The sequence below is a fragment of the Paramisgurnus dabryanus genome, chromosome 7, assembly GCF_030506205.2.
Source record: "Paramisgurnus dabryanus chromosome 7, PD_genome_1.1, whole genome shotgun sequence".
Classification (NCBI taxonomy): Eukaryota; Metazoa; Chordata; class Actinopteri; order Cypriniformes; family Cobitidae; genus Paramisgurnus; species Paramisgurnus dabryanus.
Window position 1 is genome coordinate 25,280,230 of NC_133343.1, and position 26,670 is coordinate 25,306,899.

The following is a 26,670-nucleotide window of genomic DNA, read 5'->3' on the forward strand; positions in this document are numbered from 1 at the left end:
AAAAACAATGGGGTTTCACTTAATTTGTGGCTTTGTAGAAAAATGGTCTTTTCCTGTCAAAATGGCTGTAGCACGTTTTGATGCATTGGTAATCATACTCGAGTTACATTTTTCACATCAAGGTCACTCGCTGCTAGATTACAAATTCTGAAAAACACAATATCCGTAAACTCATGGTTCTGGGAGGCCTGAAACGCTGAGGGTGAAAACCATCAAATGCACCGAAGCCCGACTGCTTTAAATCTAATACTTCATAAACATCATCCTTGTCTTCCGCAGGAACATTCTGTAATAAATATGTTCCTGTAGCGGATGCATGGGGGAGCGTGCTGTAATTATTGACATGGATGCATCGGTTCGTGTTATCGCTGCGATACACAGGCCAGATTTGTTTATATTTGGGTAGGCTTGTGTTTGCGTTGACACCATACATATGATGACTGAAAATACAACTTCTCATCTGAACAACCCCAGACAAGCAAAACACGTTCAAAATTCAATACGTGACATTTTCTCATCTCGTGATTGCCTTGTGCATTAATTACTTATTTAGCTGGATCGCAAGTCATTATATAAAAATTATGTAAGATTATAATTATCATGATGTTTATAACATGATATCAGTGTGTGTGTGTGTGTGTGTGTGGGTTTGTATATTATGTGGTTTACGGGGACATGATTAAAGACTGGTGGTAGGTTAGGGGAATAGAATATACAGTTTTTTCAGTATAAAATACATTGCGTCTATGGAATTGTCCACGTAAACCATGTATGCCTTACTGTGTTTGTGTGTGTGTGTGTGTCTGTTTGTCTTTTTCTGTGTGTGTCTAAGGATTCCAAAGTTGCTGATGCAATAGAGGTAGGAGTCTATGAAACTCTGGGCTCTCCATGAATGAGTCTATGATCCAGAATAATTTTTAAACAGGTAATCCTACTGTGTGTGTGTGTGTGTGTGAGAGAGAGAGAGAAAAAGAGAGAGAGAGAGAGAGAGAGAGAGAGAGAGAGAGAGAGAGAGAGAGAGAGAGAGAGAGAGAGAGAGAGAGAGAGAGAGAGAGAGAGAGAGAGAGAGAGAGAGAGAGAGAGAGAGAGAGAGAGAGAGAGAGAGAGAGAGAGAGATGACACCTATCGCAACCTTAAAGGAATAGTCCATTTTCTTAAAAGAAAAATCCGGATAATTTACTCACCACCGTGTCATCCAAAATGTTGATGTCTTTCTTTGTTCAGTCGAGAAGAAATTATGTTTTTTGAGGAAAAAAATGTTTTTTCTCATTTTAATGGACTTTAATAGAGCCCAACATTTAATACTTAACTCAACACTTAACAGTTTTTTTCAATGGAGTTTCAAAGGACTATAAACGATCTCAAACGAGGCATAAGGGTCTTATCTAGCGAAATGATTGTCATTTTTGACAAGAAAAATAAAAAAGGGAAGAGAGAGAATCGTACATTTTTGCTCAATTAACTTCATATGAATTCGTACGAATTGGCCAACTTGTAAAATATGTACAGATTCTGTTAAGATCGAGCTGAACTTGCCCAAACGTAACTAAATGCAGTCCTGTCTCCATTTTTCTAAGTGTACCTTGTTTTATTTAATGTTAGTAACTAGGTTACCACTGTTATTCGCTCGAACAACTTCATGGAAACGCACATAATACGCATTGTTTTTATTTTTTTTGCGAATTTTGAAAAGATTCGCTTCACGTTTAAATGGAAACCCAGCTTTATAGTACTGGCCCTACACATTAAACTGCAACAGGAGAAACAAACACTGATATCCTGACACATAGTTTGTATGACATGTATGTGCAGGGGTTTTCGGCAAACTACAACATAAATTATTAAATGTGTGAATGTTTGTATCTTGTGTGCTGATTGTTTGAGTGTGTGGGTCAAGTTTTGCCTACAATGTGTAAACATTGTGGTGAACAGCCAACATTTCCCCCGAAGGAAAATGGCTTTAAATAACTATATTTTAAATGAATGTAAAAATTTTGGTAGGTTTATATAAGGATTAGGCTTATGGGATAAAAAATATAATTAGCTCAGTGTAAAAGCAATAGAAGTCTCCACCGAGATAGAAAAACAAGCGTTTGCATGCATGTGTGGATTTACTTTTAGTGTAATGAGGCTGGCACTTTCTCCAGTAGTCGCTTAATCCGTTTATTAAGCTCCAATCATCCTCGGATCTTAAGAGTGAATCTGAATGCAAGTTCTGCAAATACAAAATAGATGGATAACACGGCACAATGCAGCTTAATGAAAAATGCAGTGGCGGACATCACTCATCCACAAAACTTTCACTTTAATTTCAATCTTTGACATGACTCTAGTCAGTATTATAGATATCAAGGTTATATAATGTAGGATGATTTTATGTAGAAAACAATAAAACACTAAATATGACTTCAGGCGGCTTTTTTACAAACTGAGTCACAAATCTTTACTTTTTAAGATTTAATGAATTCCTTTATCATTTAAATAATTCCTTTATATGATTTGCTTTATCACAACTTTACTCTCTGTCTATGTCCTCCTTGACCCAGAACTATGCTCATCCATATATTTCTATGGTAAATGTCAAAAACTATGGAACATCTTGTATTTGTGGACGCTTTGTTTGTTTTGTTTGTTTTCTGTTTGTTTTGCCTGTGAGGGTCATAAGGGCCCCCCTCCTCGGTCTCAACAGGATCTCTACAGCAGGAACGTTGCCATTTGTTCAGTTAACCATCCATCTGTAGAGTTCTCAGTGGATCAGACATTTGTGGCAGGGCATACGCAGGGTTTCAGGGTCGTTGATGAGACGTCTCCTACAGCTTGTGCTTTTCTCCCCGGCATTTACTTGGCTGTCAGTCAAGCTTTCAGAAATCTCAGCTGCCAATCAGTGGTCCCTGGGCCTCAAGCACTCAAGACTTGGGTATAGTCCTTGACTGCTCACTAACCTGCTAAAGCTGCTTAAGCGGTTCTTCACAGCGATGCCATAGAAGAACCAATTTTGGTTCCTCAAAGAACCATTCAATCAAAGATTTTTTTAAAGAACCATTTCTGTAAATTTAAAAAAATCTGATTAACCTTTTGGCCACAATGAAACGATTAAAAGATATTTCATGCATTCTGACTTATTAACACAGTTTAAGAGTTGGTTTCCTTATGCTAAACAAATGCAAAGTGTCAAAAAAGCAGTTGGACGTGTTACAGAGTATCTTTGTGCCGAATGCATTTCGCAAGGGTTTGTACAAGTTTCGGAAAGTTTATCGATTTTGGGTCCAGCTGATGTTTTAGGCATAAGCTATACATATCACTTCTTTTTATGGGTACTTCCCCCGGAAAATCACACCCACACCTCAATCAGCATAAGAGCAAGAACCAAGGATGCTAAGTCACAGGCAGCACTTTACGTGACAGCTTTGTTTTATATCAAGACTCAACAATGTCATGAAAGAAGAAGTGTGTTTTTGAATGTAAGGAGAAGAAAACCAGTATTATGGAAACAATGGATATAGTTTGTTTTTCTGGGGTAGCAGCAGAGTTTTGTCTGTGTGTTTGTTTAACGCTGGATTTCATAGAAAATTCCCAAACGGGTCATGAGTTAGAGTAAGACTAATATGCGCTTAAGTGCATATTATATAAATGACATGAACATGTAGTGAATCATAAGTTATCCAGTCAGTGTTGTATAAAGTGTTGACTCGCTCCTCCTGCAATCCGTAACAATGCCGTTTAATCAGACTCAAAAGTCGCGCGCACAAATAGCGAGAGATACAAGCGCGCAGAACACTATTGTCACTGATGTCAAATGAAAAAAAAATACGTGCTCCGACATAATGGTCATATTAAAACATGACTTCTCTACCTAGATTGACTGGATATGGATAGTGGAACAAGAGATCATGCGTGTCACTAATCAAATCAAACAACCAATCACAGATGCGGAGACATCAGTCAATGTCCCGCCCCCAAAGTCCCAAAAGTCATCTTGATCGAGCGAGCGCGTGTGGTGCAGCTGTGAGAGCATAGAGATAGTCGAGCGGGCGCTCATCCAAGCCCTTGCTCGTGTGGCTGCAAATTGTGTTCTGCGCACTCGCGAGTACGCTTGTCCGTGCTCGAATAGTGTTCTGCACGCTTGTATCTCTCGCATTACTATGGCGTTTAATCAGACCCAAAAGTCGCGCGCACAAAAACCACGCGCGACTTTTGGGTCTGATTAAACGCCATAGTAATTCCTCCTTCCGAAGTTTTCTGTATGTTATCGGAAAGAATCGGTAAAGCTAATCTGTCTTTTATGAATTTGATAAAACTAAAGACTCTTCGGAGATATGAAGGATATAATACTACTCTATAGGTTCACCAGATTACCATCAGATACGCATGAAACAGCGTTTGTTATAGACGTTTTAAATTTTCTTCTATGGCAACTTTTTTTTTGAGAGTGAATAGTAAAGGTCTTTTTGCATGGTGCTTCATCATTTTCAGTTCTCCACTTTCGTTATTTTTTGGATTTGATTTTTTGGCTGCTGAAAGCGATGGAACAATGACAGATCGAAATGAGGGGAGGTCTCATTTACACACTATGTGTCTCAGAGTCATTATCGCAACATGACTGCCTTCATAGACGTATTCACAATCAGTACCAGTAATGCAGTTGCAAGAAATAGGCAAAATCATGTGGATTTATGCATTGACTCTATGTGATGGGCTTTTAGCTCAATGGTGCTAGAAGTCTGTGAGGAATAAAGCAAAAAAACTCTTTAATAAAGCATTATCGACAGATCCATACAAACCCAGTGAGCCTGAGCGTTTGAAGACATCTCTTGAGGACATTTTTAGATTGTTCAGGATTGGACCAAAAAAGAATAGAATGAAATAGGAGAGTGTTCTTGTAGCTCAGTTGGTAGATCATTACGTTGGCAACACAAAGGTCATGTGTTCGATCCTGAAGATAGCTAAGTGTTCGATCCTGAAGATATGTAAAGGTTCAATGCACTTTAAGTTGCTTCACTGTCAGAAAAAAAAGTACAAAACTGTACTATTTCTGTCACTGAGGTGGTACCCTAAGGTTCCGTTTTGTACCTTTACAGGTAGTAAACATAAAATATTTGGTACCTTTTTGGTTACTTTACTGTAGCTTAAGGATCTATTGTGTCCCCCTAAAATTTTACTTGTACAAAATTGTTCCTTAAGGTACATAAAAGGTCCTTAGGATATAATATTGTACCCCAAAAGATTCAACGTTTTAATGTGTTGTATACCCATAAAGGTACAAAAATGAACCTTTACGCAGTGACCGAAAATAGTCCCTGCTATTAAAAGTAACCAAGGGGACTATTTTCCGGCACTGCATAAAGGTTCATTTTTGTACCTTTATGGGAATACAACACATTAAAACGTTGAATCTTTTTGGTATTTTTGAGCTAGATGCTAATGGTCTAATCAGATTCAATGGATTATGCTAAACTATGCTAAAAGTGGTTCCGCCAGACCCGGAGATCAGCTGAATGGATTCCAAAACGGTAAAAAGCAAATGTTTCACTCTAGGGGAGCTGGAAAATGAGCATATTTTTTTTTTAAAGTGGAGTGTTGCTTTAAGGATACCACCCCAGTGCCAGATCCTTTTGGGAAAAAGTACAGTTTGTACCTTTAAAGTACCTTTTTCTGACATTTGTTTGGATGAAAGTGTCTTCCAAATTCATAAAGATGATTTTAGCTGGCTTACAGTCGCTGGTTTCCCAGCCTGCACGATGGCCGAACTGGTATTGAGTTGGTTTAGCTGGTCAGATAGATTATCTGCCAGCCTGATCTGATAGATACTCAAAAAATAGTCTAACAAGTATCAGTTTGAAATTTTTTACCATATGCCATTGTTTGCCACCAAAAAGTGTATTATTTTTAACACTATAAAAATGTTGGGTTGTTTTTAACCAAGCGTTGGGTCAAAAAAGACCAAACCCAACCCATTGGGTTGTAATTTATAATTTCTGGGTTAATTTAACCCAACCGCTGGTTGCAAAGTTTTAATGTCTATCCGTTTTGATGTATACACTCTTTTTTTAAGATACAAACAGAAAATACAGGAAATATGTACACAAAATTAAAAATTAAACAATTTTCAGAACTAAATGATGTCTTCAGGCATCAGTCAGTATTTAGTGTGACCTCTCTTGGCACAAAACACATCTTGAGCTTTTTTGAGAAGACTGAAGCCCTGAAGTCATTTGATTAGATTGAGAAATTAGGATTTAATTTCATTTAGGTTTAAAAGATCCTGCAGTTGCCTGCTATTGCTTAAATGGAAGGGGAGTTTACACTAAATACTTGACACTTCATCTTATACTTTTATACTGTTTTTAATACTACATACAAATTTCTTGTATTTTCTGGTTGTATTCTAATAAAGAGACTAAGAAATAATTATATATGATCACTATACCATTGCCAAAACAACAAATCTAATAGTAGCATGGTGGCCTAAGACTTTTGCACAGTACTGTATAAAATAAGACTGTTAGTTCACAAACACTGGCCCAGCAAGTTCCAATCCTCGTGGTCGAGTGCCGTGTTCAGCATTTTTACGTTGTGCCCTTCTGATTGTTTATATTTCATTTGGTTGTTACCAAAGCCTCTCCTCATTTATCCTCATTTGTTTTTCATTTCTTTTTCTGTCTCTCCTGATCTCCTGTAGAGGTCACTATACACCAGTGTTCACTCCTCTTCTTTCATTCATATTTTTCCAATACATTCAGCCTGAGATGAGATGACTTTGTTTGTTTGTTGTTCATTCACTCACTTACACCTTCAGTTTTTCCAATCACACAAAGCCACGTTTGTCCTTTCAGTCCCAGAATCATTTTAAGAGTAGAGGATTTAGTACCTTGATCCACTTTGGGGAACATTACGCTGCCAAAAAACAGGATCAATGTTTTTTTTGTTTTCAACCTTACCTTTTTCTTCACTTACCAGGATGTACCTTCAAGTCCTGGGTTATTGCCAAACCCCCGAGGTGTGGGGGATGAACTAAAACAGTGATGTAATTTCCCTGCTTTTGCTTTGTAAAATGCCTCTGTGTACAGTAGATCGTGTATCACATCACAGCAATAAACCGTAGGTTATACACTAGCAGCAACGGTGGGAGATAAGTTGGATTAGATTTTAAGGAGACACAGAGCTGCTTTACACATCTTTCTCAGTGGTGCCATTTGAAAATCTGATGCCATCTGGTTATGATGAGAGATGAGGGATGGGCTACACAGATAGGGGGATATCATTTGAAACTAGATGTTTGGCAGAGAGAGTTGTGTGCTCTTGATATGAATGGGAATTAATAAATAGTCAAGAGCATATTAAGAGGATTTGTAATGCATGCAGGTGCTCATTTAAATCTCATATAAGTGCCTAAATGCATCAAGATGCAAGCATTAAAATGCTGAATATGACTCTCTTGATGAAATGTAATCAGTATCCAAAGCATATCAGGGGCTGTAGAGTGCTTGTGATCTCTTCCATTAGTGCCTTGAATAGATTACATGAAATCTAAACAAATTAATTGCACTTGTTCGTTTAGCATTTTAAAGGGCCCTCCTATTTATTTATTTTTTGTTCTCTAGGGAATCGACTTTGCGGCCTTTACAGGCTACATGTTTCTGGGAATCTGTTTGGTGTTGCTGACCTCATTTCCTTTCTTGAGAATGCTGTACTGGAACAAGAAACTTTACAACAAGGAATCCAGCGAAATTGTGGGTGAGTGTTCATTTGTTTTGTTCCTACATTAAACACAAGGTACTCCAAAAATCTATTTTTTAACCCTTGTGCCTTGTTCCAATTCACTACCCTTTCGTGTTGTTAGCGGCCAAAAATGGCCACTAAATTAAACGGCTGTAAAAATGTATCAGATTAATATTTTTTCAATTTTTTTTGCATAAATCTGTTAATCAACCTCAGTACTGATCAAAACTACCAAATGTTTCCAAAAATTTCATGATTTTAACTCTTTAATTGCCAAGCTCCTAAGTGATTTGAGAAAAAAAAACACAAAATCACTGATTTTCAATATAAAAAGTGATTGTGGACTGTTTTTTTTGCACAGGCTACTAAAGGGTTAATGGTGCCACATGGTGATCAACAGTAAAAATGACAAATTTTACCTCTTTGCAAAAGGTAAAACCACAAAGAATCAAGAATGCATGGTAATAAGGTGTCATGGCTCTGCAATCAAAAAATGTTGTTATAATGGAAGTCAATGGGGAAAAATGGCCACAAACAAATGAGGGAGAAAAAAATTAAAGCTGATGCTGCACAAAAACTAAAAATGCATCAAAGCCAATGTTTTTACCAGTCTTTGACATGCCCAAGACTGTACAAAAGGTAAAGGAAAATCCAGCCACATTCACTATTTTGTGTGTTTTTTTCCCCAAATCAGTGACACTACTTATAAACTTGGCAATGAAAGAGTTAAAATCATGGAATTTTTGCAAACAATTGGTAGTTTTGATCAGTACTGAGGTTGATTAACAGATTTACGAAAAAAATAATTGAAAAAAAATTCATCCGATTAATTTTTACAGCAGTTTAATTTAGTGGCCTTTTTTGGCCGCTAACAACACGTAAGGGTAGTAAATTTGCCCACGGTATATTGTTAAGTTTTTGAAAAATTTCAAAGCATTTTCTTAAAATATGTGTAAATATAAGATTTTTCACCAAAAATCATTCCATTTGCTGAAACACAGAGAAAGTTGTGGCCAAGTTAAGACAAAAAATAGCAAAAATGGCCAAAAATGGCCCCAACAACACATAAGGGTTAAACATTTTGAATATGTTTAATCACGCTCATTTGTTCCTATACACATCCAATGAAAAATTACCTAATCGACCTAAAAAAACAAGCAATCATTCTTTAAAGCAGTGCGATGCTGAAGGCACGCTTGACCTTCTCAGAAGATAAATCTGGGGGCATGTTAATAACAGTTTGTCCTGCTTTAGAATGTGAAGTGTCATATGCTCTTCTGCACTCTTTACATCAAATCTCAAATCCGTTTTAAAGCCTTTTTACTCGTGCCCTTTAAATTCCTGTGACTGGAATAGACACAGCCTACCTTGTCACGGTTGATTATAAACTCAGGAATACATCACTTTATTATCTGCTATGAACAATTGATGCTTTTTGTCTATCTTCATCCCTTTGGCTCTTTCGTCCAGTCTTTCCATTATTCTTATCGGATGAGCCTGCGCTTATAGCTTTAACACAGCGGTATTAAGTACATAAATTCTGCCATAGATGACCTTTCTTAGCACCTGGACAAGACCCTTTCTTGTCGTTCTGATCTCAGTCACTGTGGATGGTGTTATAAGGGTGTTAATTAGAGTTGAATGATGAATGATGTCAATATAAATTTCAGATATCTGAATCTACTGCATTAATATTTTTATTGAACATTTTTGTCATTAGGAATTATATTAGGGTCATAACTCTGTAATGCTTTGTTAACATGTTTTGTGTTCGGTAATGGAGAATTATTGCGATAAAGTGAGCAGTAGTGGCTGGTCGTGATCTCAACATGGTGGCCCACATCAGACATATTTATTTAAGATGCTGATATGAATAGATCTTTGATGTGTTTACTATTTTATAAAATGTTAGTTTCAGTCTTTTTAATAAAGCAAATGCGTTTGCGCCCATGGGCGTTCTATTCTGAAAACTAGGTGTGTTCAGGCATATCGTTGGCGAGTTGCTATTTTGACTAAAATAAACTACGCCATTGATCAACTTAAACCTGGCTTAAATGGCGCAATATTGTTTTTGTTATTTAACTCTTTTACCGCCAGCTTTTTAAAAAAAGTTGCCAGCCAGGGCCAGCGTTTTTCATGATTTTCAATATAAACATACAATAAACCAAATGAAAGAACAGACCCTTTGCTTTCAAACAAAAAAATAAAATGTTTCATCCTACCTTCAGTGGTTCTTTTGTAATCAGCTTTTGAATATCGGTAGGTTTCTGCAAAAACACCACATTTTGAGCAAAAAGCAGATATAATTCCATTTTTGTGACAGACTTTTCATAGAGATCCCATTCAGAGCAATCTTTAAAACAGACACGGACATGCAGCAGCTTGCCATAGGGCAATACTTCCGGGTTTAAAAAGTTGTGGAAGGGTGCCACCTTGTGAATAATAGCGGTAATGCGGAAAGACAGAAAATCTCGTCATTGGCAGGGAAGCTTTTTCTCTTGATTGACTAGATATCTTTATACAACCCGGAAGTAGCGCCCCACGTGAAAGAGAAAGAACTCTGTGTATGTTTTAAAGATCACTCTGCATCTGATCTCTATCAAAAGTCCTTCGCAAAAATTGAATTATCTCAGCTTTTTGCTCAAAATTGGGTGTTTTTGAAGAAACCTACCGATGTTTGAGAGGTGATTACAAGAGAACTAATGAAGGTAGGATGAAACGTTTTTTTTTTTTTGTATGAAAGCAGAGGGTCTGTTCTTTCATCTGATACATTGTTTGTTTATATATTTAAAGAAGAACATTTTCTGGAAGGCATTACACTTTTGTGAAAATCATGAAAAATGCTGGCGCTGGCTGGCAACTTTTTTTAAAAATGCTGGCCGGGAAAGAGATTATAGGGAATTGACATGGCGTAAGCTCAACTGGCTTTCGTGGTTTATTTTTTTCACTGGTTCTCATTGGTTTATTGCATGTTACACACCCATTACTTTTTACACAAATACAGTAGGGACAACCCTTTTAGACTGTGTGCTAGGCGCACAAACCATTTTTTCTATCATTAAATTAGCAAAAGTGGATTCGGACACACCCCTTTATACTGTGCACCATGCGGTTTAGACCATGCGCTTTAGACCATGCGCTTTAGACCATGCGCTTTAGACCAGTTTCAAGTTTCAAACACTTTATTTACCCCAAGGGGCAATTCACAATGCACTAAGATTATAATAGGGCCCATGTGTTTTTAGGATTTGCATATTTGTGACAATTTAGGAAACAGGACACATTTAGCTTATGTTTAAAAGTGGTAGCACAGCTGGGAGGACTATTAAAGCAATCATAAACACTGACAGGTCAATACAGCACTCACCTAGAGAGTCATTGCTTCGCCACCACCTCAACCGAGAGCCCAGACATACTCTATTCTTCTCCTCCGACAGTCTCAAGAAATCAATGGCTATATAAATAGATGCATTCAGTGTGTATACAATTATTTTCTTACCTTCCTAAAACAGACAAAATCAAATGTTGTTAAGTATAATAATCGTGTTTACTTAATGAAAGTCTGATTATACTTGCGCATTGCTCAAACTAGAACTCCACAAGGTTATGCAATTAAGGTTATGTAACACACTGTGGCTCAACAATAGAAATTAAAATGAGGTTTTCCCCACCTTAGAGGAATACACAACAAATAAAGTTAATATTCTGTTATAATTTACTTAACCTCATATTGTCTAAACCTATGATTGTCTTTTTTCCTTAAACACATACTGGACTAACAGATACAAAAGCATAAAGGAATCTTCAAAGTACTCTGAAGGATCTTAGGATCTGAGTTTCTTTAAGGCAACCTTTCTCTCTCTCTGTGTGTGCGTATTTGAGAGATGACTTGAAAGTATACATGGGTTTCAGCTGGCGTCACTCTCTTGTCTTCCGCCATTTTGAGGACCTGAAGTGGTCGCAAAAGAACTAGAAGCTATGCCTTCAATATGTTGTGAGCATCAAAATCGCTATTTTTACAACACTAAGAAGGCTCGACAAAACATGATATTTTGCTCGAAGTATCGCCTGTGTCTCTACACGTGAACTCGAGCATTGAGAACATTGTTTGTGAACAAAGAGTTTACTAAAAAGAAGGTTTTGAACAACTAACTTTAGTTGATTTGGCTTCCGCTCGCCGCCATCTTCCCAGTCTAGATGTATCGATCTGCGAATGGAACGTAAGGAGGGAGAAGAGTAAAGATGGATAGCTCCTAACGCATAGTTCCATATAAATGCACAGATAATTCGTTGTTTTGTCGCAAGTGAAAAACAATATTGACCTTCTAGTTGAAAAAGGAGCCTCATATGAGATTCATTCATTCGCATTCAGAAATCGATTATTTCCGTCTGGCAGGGATGACGAGCAGACACCATAACAGCCAAAATCAGTTGTACAAAACTTTCTTTTTATTAAACTCTGTGTACACAAACAATGTTCTCAATGTTCGCGTTCATGAGTAGAGATCCAGGTGATACTTCGAGCAAAGTTTCATGTTGTGACGCGCCGCCTTAGTGTTGTAAAATAGTGGTAGTTCGGTAGCAGCGAACAGCGGCTGGATGAACGTATCGGGGATTGAGTAGGCATCACACCCAAACCAAGGTATATTTTTTTTTAAAGTCGCGTTTCTTTTCATGACAGTCGAGGTGCGACATGTTGTCTTTCGTAGCCATTTCCCGTATCCATAAGAATCATAGACAGTAAAAGATAAGAAATCCGTAAATCGTAGCAAGCCAGCCAATGCTTGTCAGTAGCCTACTGGTACTCGGTAGGTCCTCAAGATGGCGGCATAACGTAAAAAGTCACATGACTGAAACCCATGTATAGTCATAAATCTGTTTTGTATTTCATTTCACTTCTTATTATTTGCTAGCTTTATATATTAAGTTTACTAGTTGTATATTTATTTCTTCCAACCTTTTGTTTTATTGTTCTACATTTACTTTTTATTGTTGCTGCTGTTTAATCTTATGTTGGTGCTGTATTGTGTTCACAAGTAGATATGGGTTTCCCTCGCCTATGATACCCCGGCTAAAGTTGCGTAAAAATTTTGATATTAGTCATAATCATGAAGTAGTCATAATCTTAAAAATGATTTCAAAAAACGTACTTTTTATGTAAAAAAGGTAAATGACCAAAACTCTTGAAAACTTATTTTAGTTTTGTTAGAGGTGAACTATATCTTAAAGAATTGAGGTTGATATACTGTAATTGCTTTCAGTCCTTTTGAGTTAGTTGCTATTTTTAACCACACACAAGTGGTTTTGGTTTTATTTTTTGTTTCATTGTTTGTTTAGAAAATACACAAAATAATCAGATGCATCTTCGTCCCCCAGTTGTCAACTACTCTCCACAGATGGCCATTAGCCACCTGAGCAGCTGCTCCCCCTGCTCCACAGAGACCATCCCCTTACATCTCTGTTCACTTTCACACCTGAGCTCTCCCTCACATACCTGACAGAATGACAATAGCTTTTTACAGATAAAGGCCTTATTTCAACCATCCACAGGTTTTTGGGGTTCCCTGTGAGGTTTCACCAAACTCATGACTCAGAATGAGAGGAAAGCTCAAAGCCTTTTTCAAACACTGGGATGTTTCCTTTTTAAACGTTTTGAGATTTACACAGTGGTTGATCATCCAATTTATGCCAGCTTTTTGACTCATCCTTTCATTCCGTGTAATTGCACGAGAGCATAAGGGAACTGCATATTGATCAGCCTGAGGTCACGTGGATTTATGTCCTCAGTAACCTGATAATCTTGTTGCTTTAAAAAGTAGCAGGAATACAGAAGGAACATTTTTAGTATAACTTTCATTCATTTATGTTATCCATTCATGGATTTGTTTTTGTATCATAAGCCGAGACCACTGCTGAAATTATTATTATTTCTTTTTCATCCCATACAATACTCGGTATCGGACGATAAAACCAATTTATCAAACTATTGGCTATTGGTTGATAGTTTGCAAAAAAGCTGATAGTCATGGCTGATATATCCTGTCAATCAAAAGAGAACAGAAAATGCAACGAATTTGAGCTTGATTTATAGAAAATGTAAAGAAACTAGTTTAATGTTCAATATTAATACTCATTACATGAATGAATAACATTAAGAAAATGTAATATTCAGAATTTTGTTCATGCAAGTTAGTATAACCACCAAACTTTTGGCATCAGTATCGACAGATATCAGGTTGAAAAATCAGCTATTGGTAACTGTGAATCACTGTAAAAAAATTCCGTAGAAATTGCAGCTGGGTTGCCGGTAATTTACCGTAGATTTAAGTTTATGTTTTTTACTGGCAACATTTTGTTCAGAGTTAAATGAACATTAAACATTTACAAGTATTTGTCTTTACAGAGTAAAACTAAAAATACAGCATCAAGCAAAACATTTTGCGAAACAAAATCTGAAGCAAAAAACAGAAAAAGGTTGATGATGATTTCTGGTTCCCAGAATGCTTTGCATGAGGCTGTTATTGTATAGTTTTATTCTGTAAAGATAAAGACTTGTTAATATTTCAAATGTATTTAACTTTGAACAAACTCTTGCCAGTAAATAACATAAACTTAATCTACGGTAAATTACCGGCAACCCAGCTGCAATAACATTGTAATTTCTACGGATTTTTTTTACAGTGTAGATATAGATTTATAGATATTAAATTATTGTGACCAGTGAGTAAAACATTGAATGCAAGCTTACAGTACACGTCAGTAGGGCTGGGTAAAAATATCGATTCATCAATGCATTGCAATTATTTGTTCCTCAATTCAATATCGATTCATCAAATTCATGAATCGATTCAGCCTACCGGCCAGTGGCGGCGCTGTGGTTGGGCAACACTCTAGCGCCCGCTCCCCGAGGTAATTTGATCCGGCCCTTTATGTAGTCTATGAAAAAGACATCTCTAGAATAAATAAATTTAGAATTAAAATAAATGTAGTTGGACAACGGGCCCTACAGTTACGAGTTGATGAGCGTGCATCTGTTACAGCATGAGATGCAGAGCGCGAGTCACGTGACTGGCGCGAGCAGGTTTGTCACATGTTTATATTCGTGCTTTGGTCTAACGCGAGCTGCTCGCGCCCGCACATCAAGACGCGATGACTGACAGTGGTGAGACCACGGACTCTATGGCTGTTTTAACCTCTTGTATTTCCATCTTACAAAACCGGCTTTTCCGACAGTTGTTGTTTGATATGTCGGCTCAATGATGACTTGCTTATCCACAATGACATTAGATGTCTTAATAAAGGAAACGCATTAAAACGATTAGTGACAGTTAATCAATCATCGCGCCCAACACCTGCACCACTGAACGTGTATCTATTGACAAACATACACCTGATTTTACTGCTCTAGCGAAATCTAAAAGTATAATTTCTCTTATTAGAAGCTAGACTAATGTTTGCCAGTTATTAAGATGGCTGTTGTAGTTTAAATAGGGGTAGTGAAATAATTAGCTTTGACAAAAACAGCATAAAACAATGTTATGTTACATATTGTAAACTTTTTTGTTATGTGTACTAAAGTGAGTAAATAAGTTAAATTCTCAATGAGTGTGATATGGCTCTTATTTACCCCTTTAAATGTAAATTAAAGCATCTTACAGTGCACTTATGTTGTTATGCAGTTTTAAAATACAACATATGAACATGTCTGGATGTAGAAAAAGCCTACTTGGACATGTTACAATGCACTAATTTTGTTGTATGCAGTTTGAAAATACATGTTTGTAGAAAAAGCCTATTGTACAATGCACTGATTTTGTTGTTATGGAGTTTAAATATATGAAAATTTAGTCATAATCACTGATATATCTTCGGCCCCTTATATGAGATGCTTTTCATGAACTGGCCCCCATGACAAACTAACTGAATATCCCTGCTCTAGTGAGAGCGTTCAACATTGTACAAGAAACGCTTTACCAAAACACGCTTTACCAAAACAGCAAGATGGCAAACAGCAGCTGCACTCCGTTCAAGTCTGCACCAAAAGCTAAAATTAAAATATAGGCTACTCAGGTACTTAATTACTTGTGTATCTACTTATTATTGAATCGATATTGAAGCAAACAAATCAATATCGAATTGAATCGAATCGAATTGAATCGAAGCCTCAAGAATCGGAATCGAATCGAATTGTGAAATTCCTAACAATACCCAGCCCTACACGTCAGTTCATTTTAAATCCAGACTAATCTCACGGAAAGTCATGTATAGTCAATTTCTATATATAGTTTATTGTGGCTGTTGCAGGACTTTTTTTCGTGTTATTTTATGTATTGTTTTCTCATTGTTTTTTCCTATTTTATTACAATTGTCGTTTGGGGTTGGGATTAAAATCACTTTCTGTTACATTTTTAGAGATCCTAACCCAAACTCCAACTCTAACCCCAAGGGACAATGATTTTAAAATAGAAAAAAAGAGAAAACATACAAAAAATGACACAAAAAAGAAAGTTGTGCCACGGTCATGAAAAACTAGAAATTTGTGCGTCTGACACGAAAAAGACATTCGTGCTCAAGGTAAAAAAAGCTGAATTTTGTGCTATGGACACAAATACATTTTTTTGTGACTATAACACGACTTTCCTTGAGATCATGTGTCAAATCAAGGTTGTCAATGTGTCCAAGGTAGAATTCATGCAGTACAAAATCTTAAAATTGTTTGTTTACCTGCATATGAGAAGCTCAGATGCAAAAGCTGCTAAACGCCACCTTTGTCAAAAATTATATAATGATATCGACTGAAAGGTCTCAGCATGTATTATATGTTTATCAAATACTTTTGTTTAAAATCTGCTTTATCCCGGTATTAGAAATACTTCATTGTTGGCAGAATCCGCTAAATGCCACATCAATTTTAAGCAAAGCCCTTCAAGTGCACGGAAGATGAATTTGATGAACGATGGTGCACGAAACACCGTGGATCACATTCAAACTTGTGTCATTTGTACTTGGACCTATTTACAACTTGAATGTGGCAGTGACATGGATCACAGCACTATGTGTGGCTCAGTTCAGATTATTTTTACATTCTGACTTTAAGCATTTGCAATGTTTCTAGTTGCATATTTAGTGATTTTGCAACTGTTTACTATGTCTATTTTTTAGAAGTGCAGGTTTTTGGCAAAAATCGCTTGCATGCACTTAGAGGGTTTTGCAGCAAAAGACACTTTTTGACATTTATGAAAATAGTGCATTTCAATTACTTTCAATGAATAACCTTTTCAGGTTATTAAAGTGAAATGACTGAATCTAAACGCAAGAGCCTGATAAAAAATGCTCATTTACAATAAAACATGTCAGACTCACTTGCATCTGAACTATATGTTTAACTTTTAAAAATGTGAGAAAAAAGTGTGCCATGACATTCTGTTCCAACCAGTTGTGCTTTGCCCAGCTGATTCTGAATGCAAGAACAAATACTATCTAAATTTCTCTGTATGCTAACTTATAAAGCATTGCTCTGACAACTAGATAATAGGTTTGATTACCAGCATGCATTGGTAAATTGTAGATTGAATTCACTATGAGTGGCTGTAGAGGAAACATGATGTTTTGTTTGGCAAAGCCTTATTATTATTATTTTAATTAATTGTACCAATTACAATAAAAGGACAGAACTAGTACTTGTGGTTAAGTATGCTCACATTACTGTAGGAAGAAATGGTTTAGCCCTGCACTGTTTTGAAAACAACCAGCTCTAGAGTGCATGAATAGATGCAGCTCCCCTAGAGCTTTAATTGAATTAATGCATGTTTTTCATCCTCCGGTTTGGAGATTAAACAGAGAGGAAGAAATCTAAAAAAAACCAGACGGATTTAGCTCTAAGAAAGCGGGAGGGCATGCTTTATCGGCAGTCTGTCACACCATTGGTCTATGCCCACTGTGAGAATTGTGTTCCCACCATCCAAACAGTCCGATCTTTCCTTTCTTGTGATTATTGGGTGGCTAAAACATTGAGAGAGTGTTGGTTTTGTACCAGGTTGGTGCGAAGTTTAAGAACAAGGGACTTTACCCCAGGTGTGCAACATGTCTGGGACGAAAGATATCCACCAGGTCTAATGGTGACCACTCAATGGCAGTCCAATTTCGAATTCTGTAAAGCATTAAGTCCCCACAGAGCCTCGTTTTCAAAAAATCAAACCTGCTGTGAGGCTGAAATAGTTTTTCAGGCCCTCGGCATGATGCATTACTGTGTCGATTGTGATCAGCATGTTTTTCCTGTGTCAATTAGCTTCTGGGAAGCTTGCCTAGCAGTATTACTGTCACATGGTGAGGAATCATGCTGGAGGCCTTTTACAACACCCTGACTATATCTCCTTCTCCTTTAACCACCTTGTCTCTACTGTATTCTTCTTTCATAGTTAAAGAAACACATTTTAGTCATCACACCAATTAAAAATATGTCACCATTTCAAATAAATTTGGCTTTTCTTTTTCATGTAAAAACAAAAATTCTAAAGATATTCAATGACAACACAAAATCGTCATAAAGTCATGCAAGATGTCATGCAAGTTCTTTCAATTAAAAAACTTTAAACGATAAAAAAACTTTCTGGCTGCGTCCAAAATCGCATACTGTGACAGTAGGTACTGAATTGGATGAATTACCTACTCATTGACTGTTAAAACAGTAGGTACTTTATAGTATGAATATGGATCATATGAATGAATTCAGACATACTACATCCGCCATGTTGATACATCACGTGACATTCATCATCATAACTAGAAGTTAGTCGTTAACTGGAATGATGTTAAACAAGTGCAATTTAAACACAAGGGACAGCTGTTTAATGTAGCTATTTGCATTTGAATAGAGCTGTGTTACTGCTTTTGGGCATTTTTGAATAAAACAACATACTTTCATTTTCTTCTGCGTTGGATACCTCCTCTCCTGGGGGATCACGGGATAGCAAAGTGTCTATTAAATGAACACTTAGGGATCTTGCCGGAAGTAGTAGGTCATCCGGGTACTTTTCAACTACTGTTTTTCGAATACTATGAATTCAGACATACTACTCGCCTCGTCTACTGCTTTTCACCTACTATATAGTATGGAAGTAGGCAATTTGGGACGCAGCCCTCGTGTCCCAGTATTTCACTGCACAGTATGAGATAAGAATTTGAACATTTGTTGTTCAATAATTTCTGCATTTATTAAACAAAAACAAATTGTTTTAACTTTATGCTGCATTTCTTTTTACAGTTATACTTTTAAAAAATCCTGGTTGCGCTTAAATGTTTAAGTTTAAACAACTTAAATTAATAAGTAAATTCCACTTTCTTGACTAGTGAGAAGTTTGTTTAAATAATAAAAAATAAAGTTGAATGGGCTTAAAGTTATTACAACTTTATTTTGATAATTAATGGCAACTACACTGTAAAAATTCCTTGTTGCACTTAAATGTTTAAGTTTAATCAATTGGAATTTTCAATTTCCTTCTTTCATGACTAGTGAGAAGTTGCTATAAATTACATAAAAATAAAGGGTTAACCTAATTTTTTTAGGAAGATTATGAACTCCTCGCTAGTTAACTCTTTCACCGCCAGCGTTTAAAAAAAAAAGTTGCCAGCCAGCGCCAGCGTTTTTCATGATTTTCACAAAAGTTTAATGTCTTCCAGAAAATGTTCTTCTTCAAATATATAAACATACAATATACCAAATGAAAGAACAGACCCTCGCTTTCAAACAAAAAAAACCGTTTCATCCTACCTTCAGTAGTTCTTTTGTAATCAGCTTTTGAATATGGGTAGGTTTCTGCAAAAACACCATATTTTGAGCAAAAAGCAGAGATAATTCAATTTTTGTGACGGACTTTTCATAGAGATCCCATTCAGAGCGATCTTTAAAACAGACACGGACATGCAGCCGCTTGCCATAGGACAATACTTCCGGGTTTAAAAAGTTGTGGATAATAACCTAGTGGATAATAGCGGTATTGCGGAAAGACGGAAAAACTCGTCATTGGCGGGGAAGCGTTTTCTCTTGATTGACGAGATATCTCGTCAATGGCTGGGAAAGAGTTAAGAACTTTGAAATTATTGTAAATCAAATTTAATTAAACATAAAAATTTAAGTGCAACAAGAAATTTTTTACAGTGAATGAGTTATGAATTCAGGTTGTTTAAACTTAAAGGACTACTCCACTTTCTTACATTTTTTTTTTAAGATAATTTACTCACCCCCATGTTTTTGAGAAAAACATTTCAGGATTTTTCTCAATTTAATAGACTTCATTGGACCTTAACAGTTTACAGTTTCAATGCAGTTAAAATTGCTGTTTGAACGCAACTTCAAAGGTCTCTAAACGATCCCAAACGAGGCATATGGGTTTTATTTAGTGAAATCATTTTCTGCAAGAAAAATTCAAAATATGTACTTTTAAACCACAACTTGAACTATCCATGTGACGCGCTATTGCGACCTCACGTAATGCATCATGACGTCGAAAAAGTCACGGGTTACATATTTTAAACAATGAACTAACATAAAGACATTAATTAATATGATTCCAAATACAACAACTTCTGAACGGTACTCTTCTCCACACTTGTAAACACTGGGGCGGTAGAAACTATTTTAAGTTTTGACTTGTGCTAAGTTCACATAACTTATAAAAGTTAATTTGTTAAGTTAAAATAAGTTATTTAAAATATATGTTGATTTGAAAATTTTTTACAGTGCAGTTTTGTTTAATAAATGCACAACGAGGAATTTTTCACAATGTAGTTACCAGAAAAATTACAACTTGATGGATTTCTTTTGGAAAAGTCTATGTATAAAAATGCTCAAATCTTTTAATAGCTCATGTTATCTGCTGCTTTGGAGTTTTTGGCATAAATTGAAATTCTTTTGTCTCTTTTTATCTCTTGTAGTTCACATTTATACTTCACATTTGTTCTTTGCTAATTGCTTGGACCTGTTCTGGTTTCTGTCTTTTCATAGAACTGAAGCATGAGATTTTGGTGTGGAGGCAGACAGCCCATCGCATAAACGCAGCGAGCAGAGAGGAGACCGCAGTCAAGTGTCTGCTCATGCAGAAGGTGCTCAATCTGGAAAGTCTCCTGCGCAAAAAGCTCAAGACCTTCCAGAGGTGCCACACTCATGCTCATCCCATTTTTATGTTGACTGATGGGGGACTTTTAAAGCTACATCTAAGCAGCCAAAATACAGCAGACAGAAATCAAGACCCCTGCTCATTTTCATGTCAATGCTTGTGGAGTTTGTCAGTGTAAAGATGCTGTAAAAGCAGACTTAGCAAGGTCAGCTGCTTTCAGCTATTTGAACTTTTGAGATCTGACATATTCATATTTATTGAAGAGACCGTTAAATTGCCACAAACTACTGAGGGAATATATGGTATTTTGTCATTGCCTTTCACTTTAAAATACATACAAATGAGGATGTTTGGATATTTTTCCAAGCTACTGATTTAAGATTAGTTCCCAACCATATTCCAGGTTACACAAAATACTCCATTAGCTTTGAAATGTACAGCACGACATATGTTGAGTGTTATGGGTGCACATGCCCAAAACCCAAGGTGATAAATGATTAACCTCTTGTGAAAAAATTGCATTGGCCCTCTATATTCCTTGTAAGAGCTGACATTTTATTCATGCAGAATAATTTTGCTCGCATTCACCTGCTTTTATTTTTTCATTAGACATGCTTCTTTACACAATTGAAATTTGATTAGTTATGCTTGTGGTGTTGCGGTACATGTGGTTGTGGCTGTGATGATTGATAGTTCCCTCATAGAAGGCCATTTGGACTCTCACATGCTGGGTACAAAAAGTTTAGGGTGACCATATGAAATCAGCACCTCTACTCATTTTAATGCATTCATGCTGGCTGAAAGGATTTGTGCATGCAATTTTATTTTATTTATTTATTTTCACAGACAAATATCACAGGAGGACAAAAACTGGGAGAACAATATTCAAGAACTGCAGAAAAAGGTAATAAAATTAAGTAAATAAATTATGCTTTAGCGGTGTTGTGTAGTTTAGTAATTTGCTATTTTGGTTACAATTAAAGCTCCCGTTCTGTCTGTGATTTTGAAGCTTTGATTGTGTTTATAGTGGGCAATATAACATGTATTCATGTTTCACGTGTAAAAAAAGCGGTATTTTTCACACAATTTACTTATATGTATAGCGCTGTTTTCACTGTCCTCAAAACAGGCTGATGTCTTCCTTGTTATGTGAAGTCCCTCCTTCAGAAATACGTAACAAGTTCTGATTGTGTAGTTTGTTTAGTGTGCTGTTATTCGATAGCAGCTTAGCTTAGCAGAGCCGTTTGAGCCAAAGGTGGTGACTGACGTATTCATGTGGGCGGAGTTTAGTCAACGAACTGTTTTACTGACGTCATTAAAGCAGGAAATAGAGGGCTGTAGTCCAAACCGGCCGTTCGTTGTAGGCTTTTAAAGAGGAATTCTATTGAAGAAAATATATCGCCTGGCAGTGAACTTTGAGCTTTATCATTTTACAGGTATTATTTATGCTATTATAGCAACTTTACACACTAACCAGGGTTTAAAAAATGGTATCAGGAAGAACGTGACCTTTAAGACATTATTTTTATATTTGATTGGACAAAGATTTGTGTAGTGCAAGATGAGTTCTTATTGGTAGGACCTTACACACTTAAAGAGCACTTATTACATTGCTAAAAACAACGTTATTTTGTTTATTTGCTGTAATATAATGTGTTCACATGGTTTACGTTTAAAAAAAAAAAACATTCTTTTCGACAAATCGTACATTATTGTTGCTCCTCTAAGCCCTGCCTCCCTAAAATGCTCCCAAAAGGTTTATCAAATTTGGGGGTCCTTGCCATCATATATTTGAAAACCCCTGCACTAGCATATAAAGGGACTGAGTTCACAAAAAAAAGCCCTACTCTTTCATTTTCATTTTTTCTATACAATGCAGGGTTTCCCGCAGCACTTTTCAGTTCGGGCGCCACACCTAAGCGGGGATACCCTACCACCTTAACAAGGTAGTCCAAAAAAAAAAATTCGCTGCACAAAAGGCCTTCAAGTGCATCTCGGAGAATAGCGTGGACGCACTTCACACTGCGAGCGGGCACGCGCCACATGGCCGAAATGAGAGAAAGACATGGTCCGTCAGTGTCTGGAGGATAACTAGCCTGTTGATAAAACATTTAATTCAATAATAATCTAGTATGTGTTCATTTTCTGTCATAGTTTCTTCAAAATTGAGTTTTATTTGAGTGTTTTAAATAAAAATATTTTCATCATGACGGTGTACGTCCCGCCCCTTTGATTGCCATGCCCCCGGCCTGCCCACCTGCACAACCTTACCACCTTAACTAACAAATTTTCTGCGGGAAACCCTGCAATGTCTCTGCTTGATAAAGGTTGTATGTAGCCTACTTCACTTTGCTATTGCTTGACAGCATTGTGTTATTATTACAATATATTGCCTTTAAAAAGATAACTAACCAGTTATTCTGATCCTGGTAGAATGTTTAGAAGGTGTAATACGTATTATTAGATTATTGTGTGTCTTATCTCTAAATGTGTATTTAATGTGCTCTTTTACAGCACAGAATAACAGACAAAGTCCTTCTGGTCAAGTGTCTGACTGTCCTGAGCTTGGTTATCGTCATGTTTTTCCTCAACTCCTTTGTTCCAGGCATACATCTGGATCTGGGTAAGCGAGAGACAAACGCGGGCATAAATAATCAGGAACCATCCGTTTCTATTACTGATCCGGTCCTGCTGTTTACATGTCTCACTGTATAATTATGAGGGCTTGTTTCCTTCCCATCTTTGAGCAGAGGAAATGAAATCACAGTAATACTTTGCTATTTTGGACTAAAAATCACCAGTTTCCAAAATTATATCCACCCTAAAATGTCACATTTTCTATACATCATATTAGGGTTCATCGAAAATTAAACTAGACAAGCAAACGTGGTGCTAATAAAGCTAGCCGTTCCTGAAATGATCTAATGGGTACGTGTTTAAATCCAACAATTAGTTGATGTTGTAATTGTTTGCAGCTGGGCTCTAAACACAGACACAGAGCTAAAACAATTGAGCAGGACGTGCTTGAATAAGTCTTAAAATTAATTGTTTCTATTTTTTAAATATATATTTTTTCTTTTCTCCAAACAGCCTCATTTTCTTTGGTTTTGTGTCCTGTAGCTTTGTATAACTTGCTAGTTTATTAAGACAATGGGATGTCATACATGATACTGGTGGTCAATTGGCACAAATGTGAACATATTAGGACCATTTTTAAATGGTACTGCCAGTGAGAATTTGGGACCATTTTGACATTTTCTAACACTGTGCAGAACAGAGAGGCTCTAGTGTCTGGAAGATATTATTAAATCAATATTATATATACAAGTATAATTTTATATGCCTTATCTCTCCACCTGCACACAAAAAATGACAATGTTTCCCACTTTCCACAGCTGTGTACATAAATAATTTGCCAGGAGCACTACAACAATCACTACGCTTTCCAATTACGATTTTTCCATTACCAAAATAATAAAAAAATTGCGGATTTGCTTCTAAATGGTCATCAACGCTTTGTTCCTATCACACTAGGGTCAAATGGCATGTGCAGCAAATGACTGTCATTAGACTTTCATTAGGTTGACACATCACCACTCCATTTGACCTCTGATATTGATTATTTAATCATGGAAGAGAGGATACAGTGTGCCTGCCAGAGGGCAAAGAAATACACTGTGCCCACAGAGCTCCACATTACGTTCACCAAAAGTGCCTTTATGACAATTAAATGATTCTTAAACCTCAAGGCCATCCATTTCCCAGAATAATTATATGATTGCCATCAGACGTCATCTGTAATTGACTGGAGAACATTTTGAACCTTTTAAGCAACAAATAATACCATTGCATCTGGTGAGCTTTAAAACAGATCACCTCTTTGTTATTTGCAGACAAATCTTGTGATGCGTCAGGTTGCTTTACTTTTTCCCTGCATTTTTAAGAAAAGTTGCCAGCCAGCGCCAGCATTTTTTATGATTCTCACAAAAGTTTAAAGTTGGAAGTAGCGATTGCCTTATTTTCCACTTGTTGATATCCAAGTGAAACCTGCTTCTAAAATGAAATAAGGCAGGGCTGGATTTGAATTTGTCCATCGAGATGTGATTGGATTATTTGAAGTTGGGTCGTGTTGCTAATAACTAATCGCAGCGATCTTCTCCAGGACCTTGTCCACCGGCCACACCATATGACCGGAAGTAAAGAGAGATTGTTTTGTTTTGAGGAGGGGAGGAGATTTGCGTTTTTGATGAAAGATTATGAGGGCACATGAATAAAAAAAAATAATGAAGCTCACAGATAAGTAATTTGTAAAAATTACCACAATATTCCAAAACAACTTACAGTTTTTCATTTTATTTTCATGTCGACTTTGATGTTGCGTTCACACCATCCGCGGTAGAGGCGTCAAGCGCGAGTGATTTCAATGTTAAATCAGTGTGAAGACGCGTTGATGGGCGTCTGGAGGTGCGTTTAGTGGGTCACGGTAGACGCGATTCTTATTTGCGTGAATGGCGCAAATTGAGCGTTGCTGCGGGAAACGCACGAGCCCCTTTATAAGATGTTTTTACACACCAGATGTATTCCAGATCTTTACCAGACATCTTACAGATGTACTGTGCTATCTTGGGAGCACAGAAGCCCCTCCCATGACAAGAATTTTTGTGTGGATGTCTCGATGACTAGAATTTCACGTGTGGCTTTTATGCATAAATGAAGCGAATAAATTTAAAATGTTCAAGCGGCAAACTAGGTGCGTTAGACGCAAATTTGATGCCTCAAACGTGGCTGGTGTGAACCCACAGTAATGCATTCCAAAATTATTTTCTTCTTTAAGCATATACAATACAATATATCAAATGAAAGAACAGACCATCTGCTTTAAAAAATCCTTTCATCCTATCTTCATTTGTCCTCTTTTTATCACCTCTCAAAAATGGGTACGTTTCTTCAAAAATACAAATTTTTGAGTTAATTGCATTTCATTTTTTTTAAAAGACCTTTGTTAGAGATCAGATTCAGAATGACCATCAGAACATACACTAAGTTTTTACAGATTTTGGATCAGTGGACGCTTTAGTGCTTTATAAGTTGTGTAAGAGTGCCACCTTGTGCATAACAGCGGAAATATGGATTGTCGTAAAAACTCGTCATTGGCAGGGAAGCGTTTTCTCCTAATTGACGAGATAACTTGTTAATGGAGGGGAAAGATACTTTCACTTGCTATTGCTTTTGAGGGTAAGGGCATATCAGGGTTATATTGTACTGACATACTGAGACATGGGTGCTCCACCACACAAATGCAAAAGTTTTTGGTTATTGATGCCACTGCACAAATGCCCTATACAGGCAGCCATAATACATTCATTCCCTTATCCGGTTGTTAAGTGATGACGTAAGGCAAGACAGCCATTTATGAGCACTATTTTTTCATAGCACACATTTAAACAAAAATTTTATAAACTCATGTGTAAACTGCAATCTTAGACTCTCCGAATCAAAGACCGCAATATATTAATAATTCATAAAAAATCCACGTACATAAATACATGTCTGGTCATCTCAGATTTTGTTATGGAGATAAAAATAGGATCCGGTGTTTTTTTGGTAGTTTTTTATTATGATACGAGTGTATCGATTATACGATGGAATTAACAATTATAGCTGTGATTTTTATTATTTCTCTATGACATCTGTGAGCGGTTGGACCCGGAAGCGGCGCATGAAGTCATACTTAACAACCGGATAGTAAAATATCTGATAATAGAGATGTTTACTCAATAAAGCAATACATATTAGGCCAGTTGTTTCAGTTCAGCCTGGGGTCCTCCATGAGGTG

The 26,670-nt window shown here is 36.7% G+C and overlaps 1 protein-coding gene across 1 annotated transcript in view; it reads left to right on the top strand.

Annotated features, from left to right (window-relative positions):
- The window catches only part of oca2 (oculocutaneous albinism II), a 107,724-nt gene that overhangs the window by 36,023 nt on the left and 45,031 nt on the right, over nt 1–26,670 (top strand). The window contains exons 15-18 of the mRNA XM_065272643.2: nt 7,602–7,734; nt 20,723–20,870; nt 21,681–21,738; nt 23,349–23,457. Of these exons, the coding sequence (XP_065128715.1) occupies nt 7,602–7,734; nt 20,723–20,870; nt 21,681–21,738; nt 23,349–23,457 (448 nt within the window). The remainder of the gene's footprint in view (nt 1–7,601; nt 7,735–20,722; nt 20,871–21,680; nt 21,739–23,348; nt 23,458–26,670) is intronic.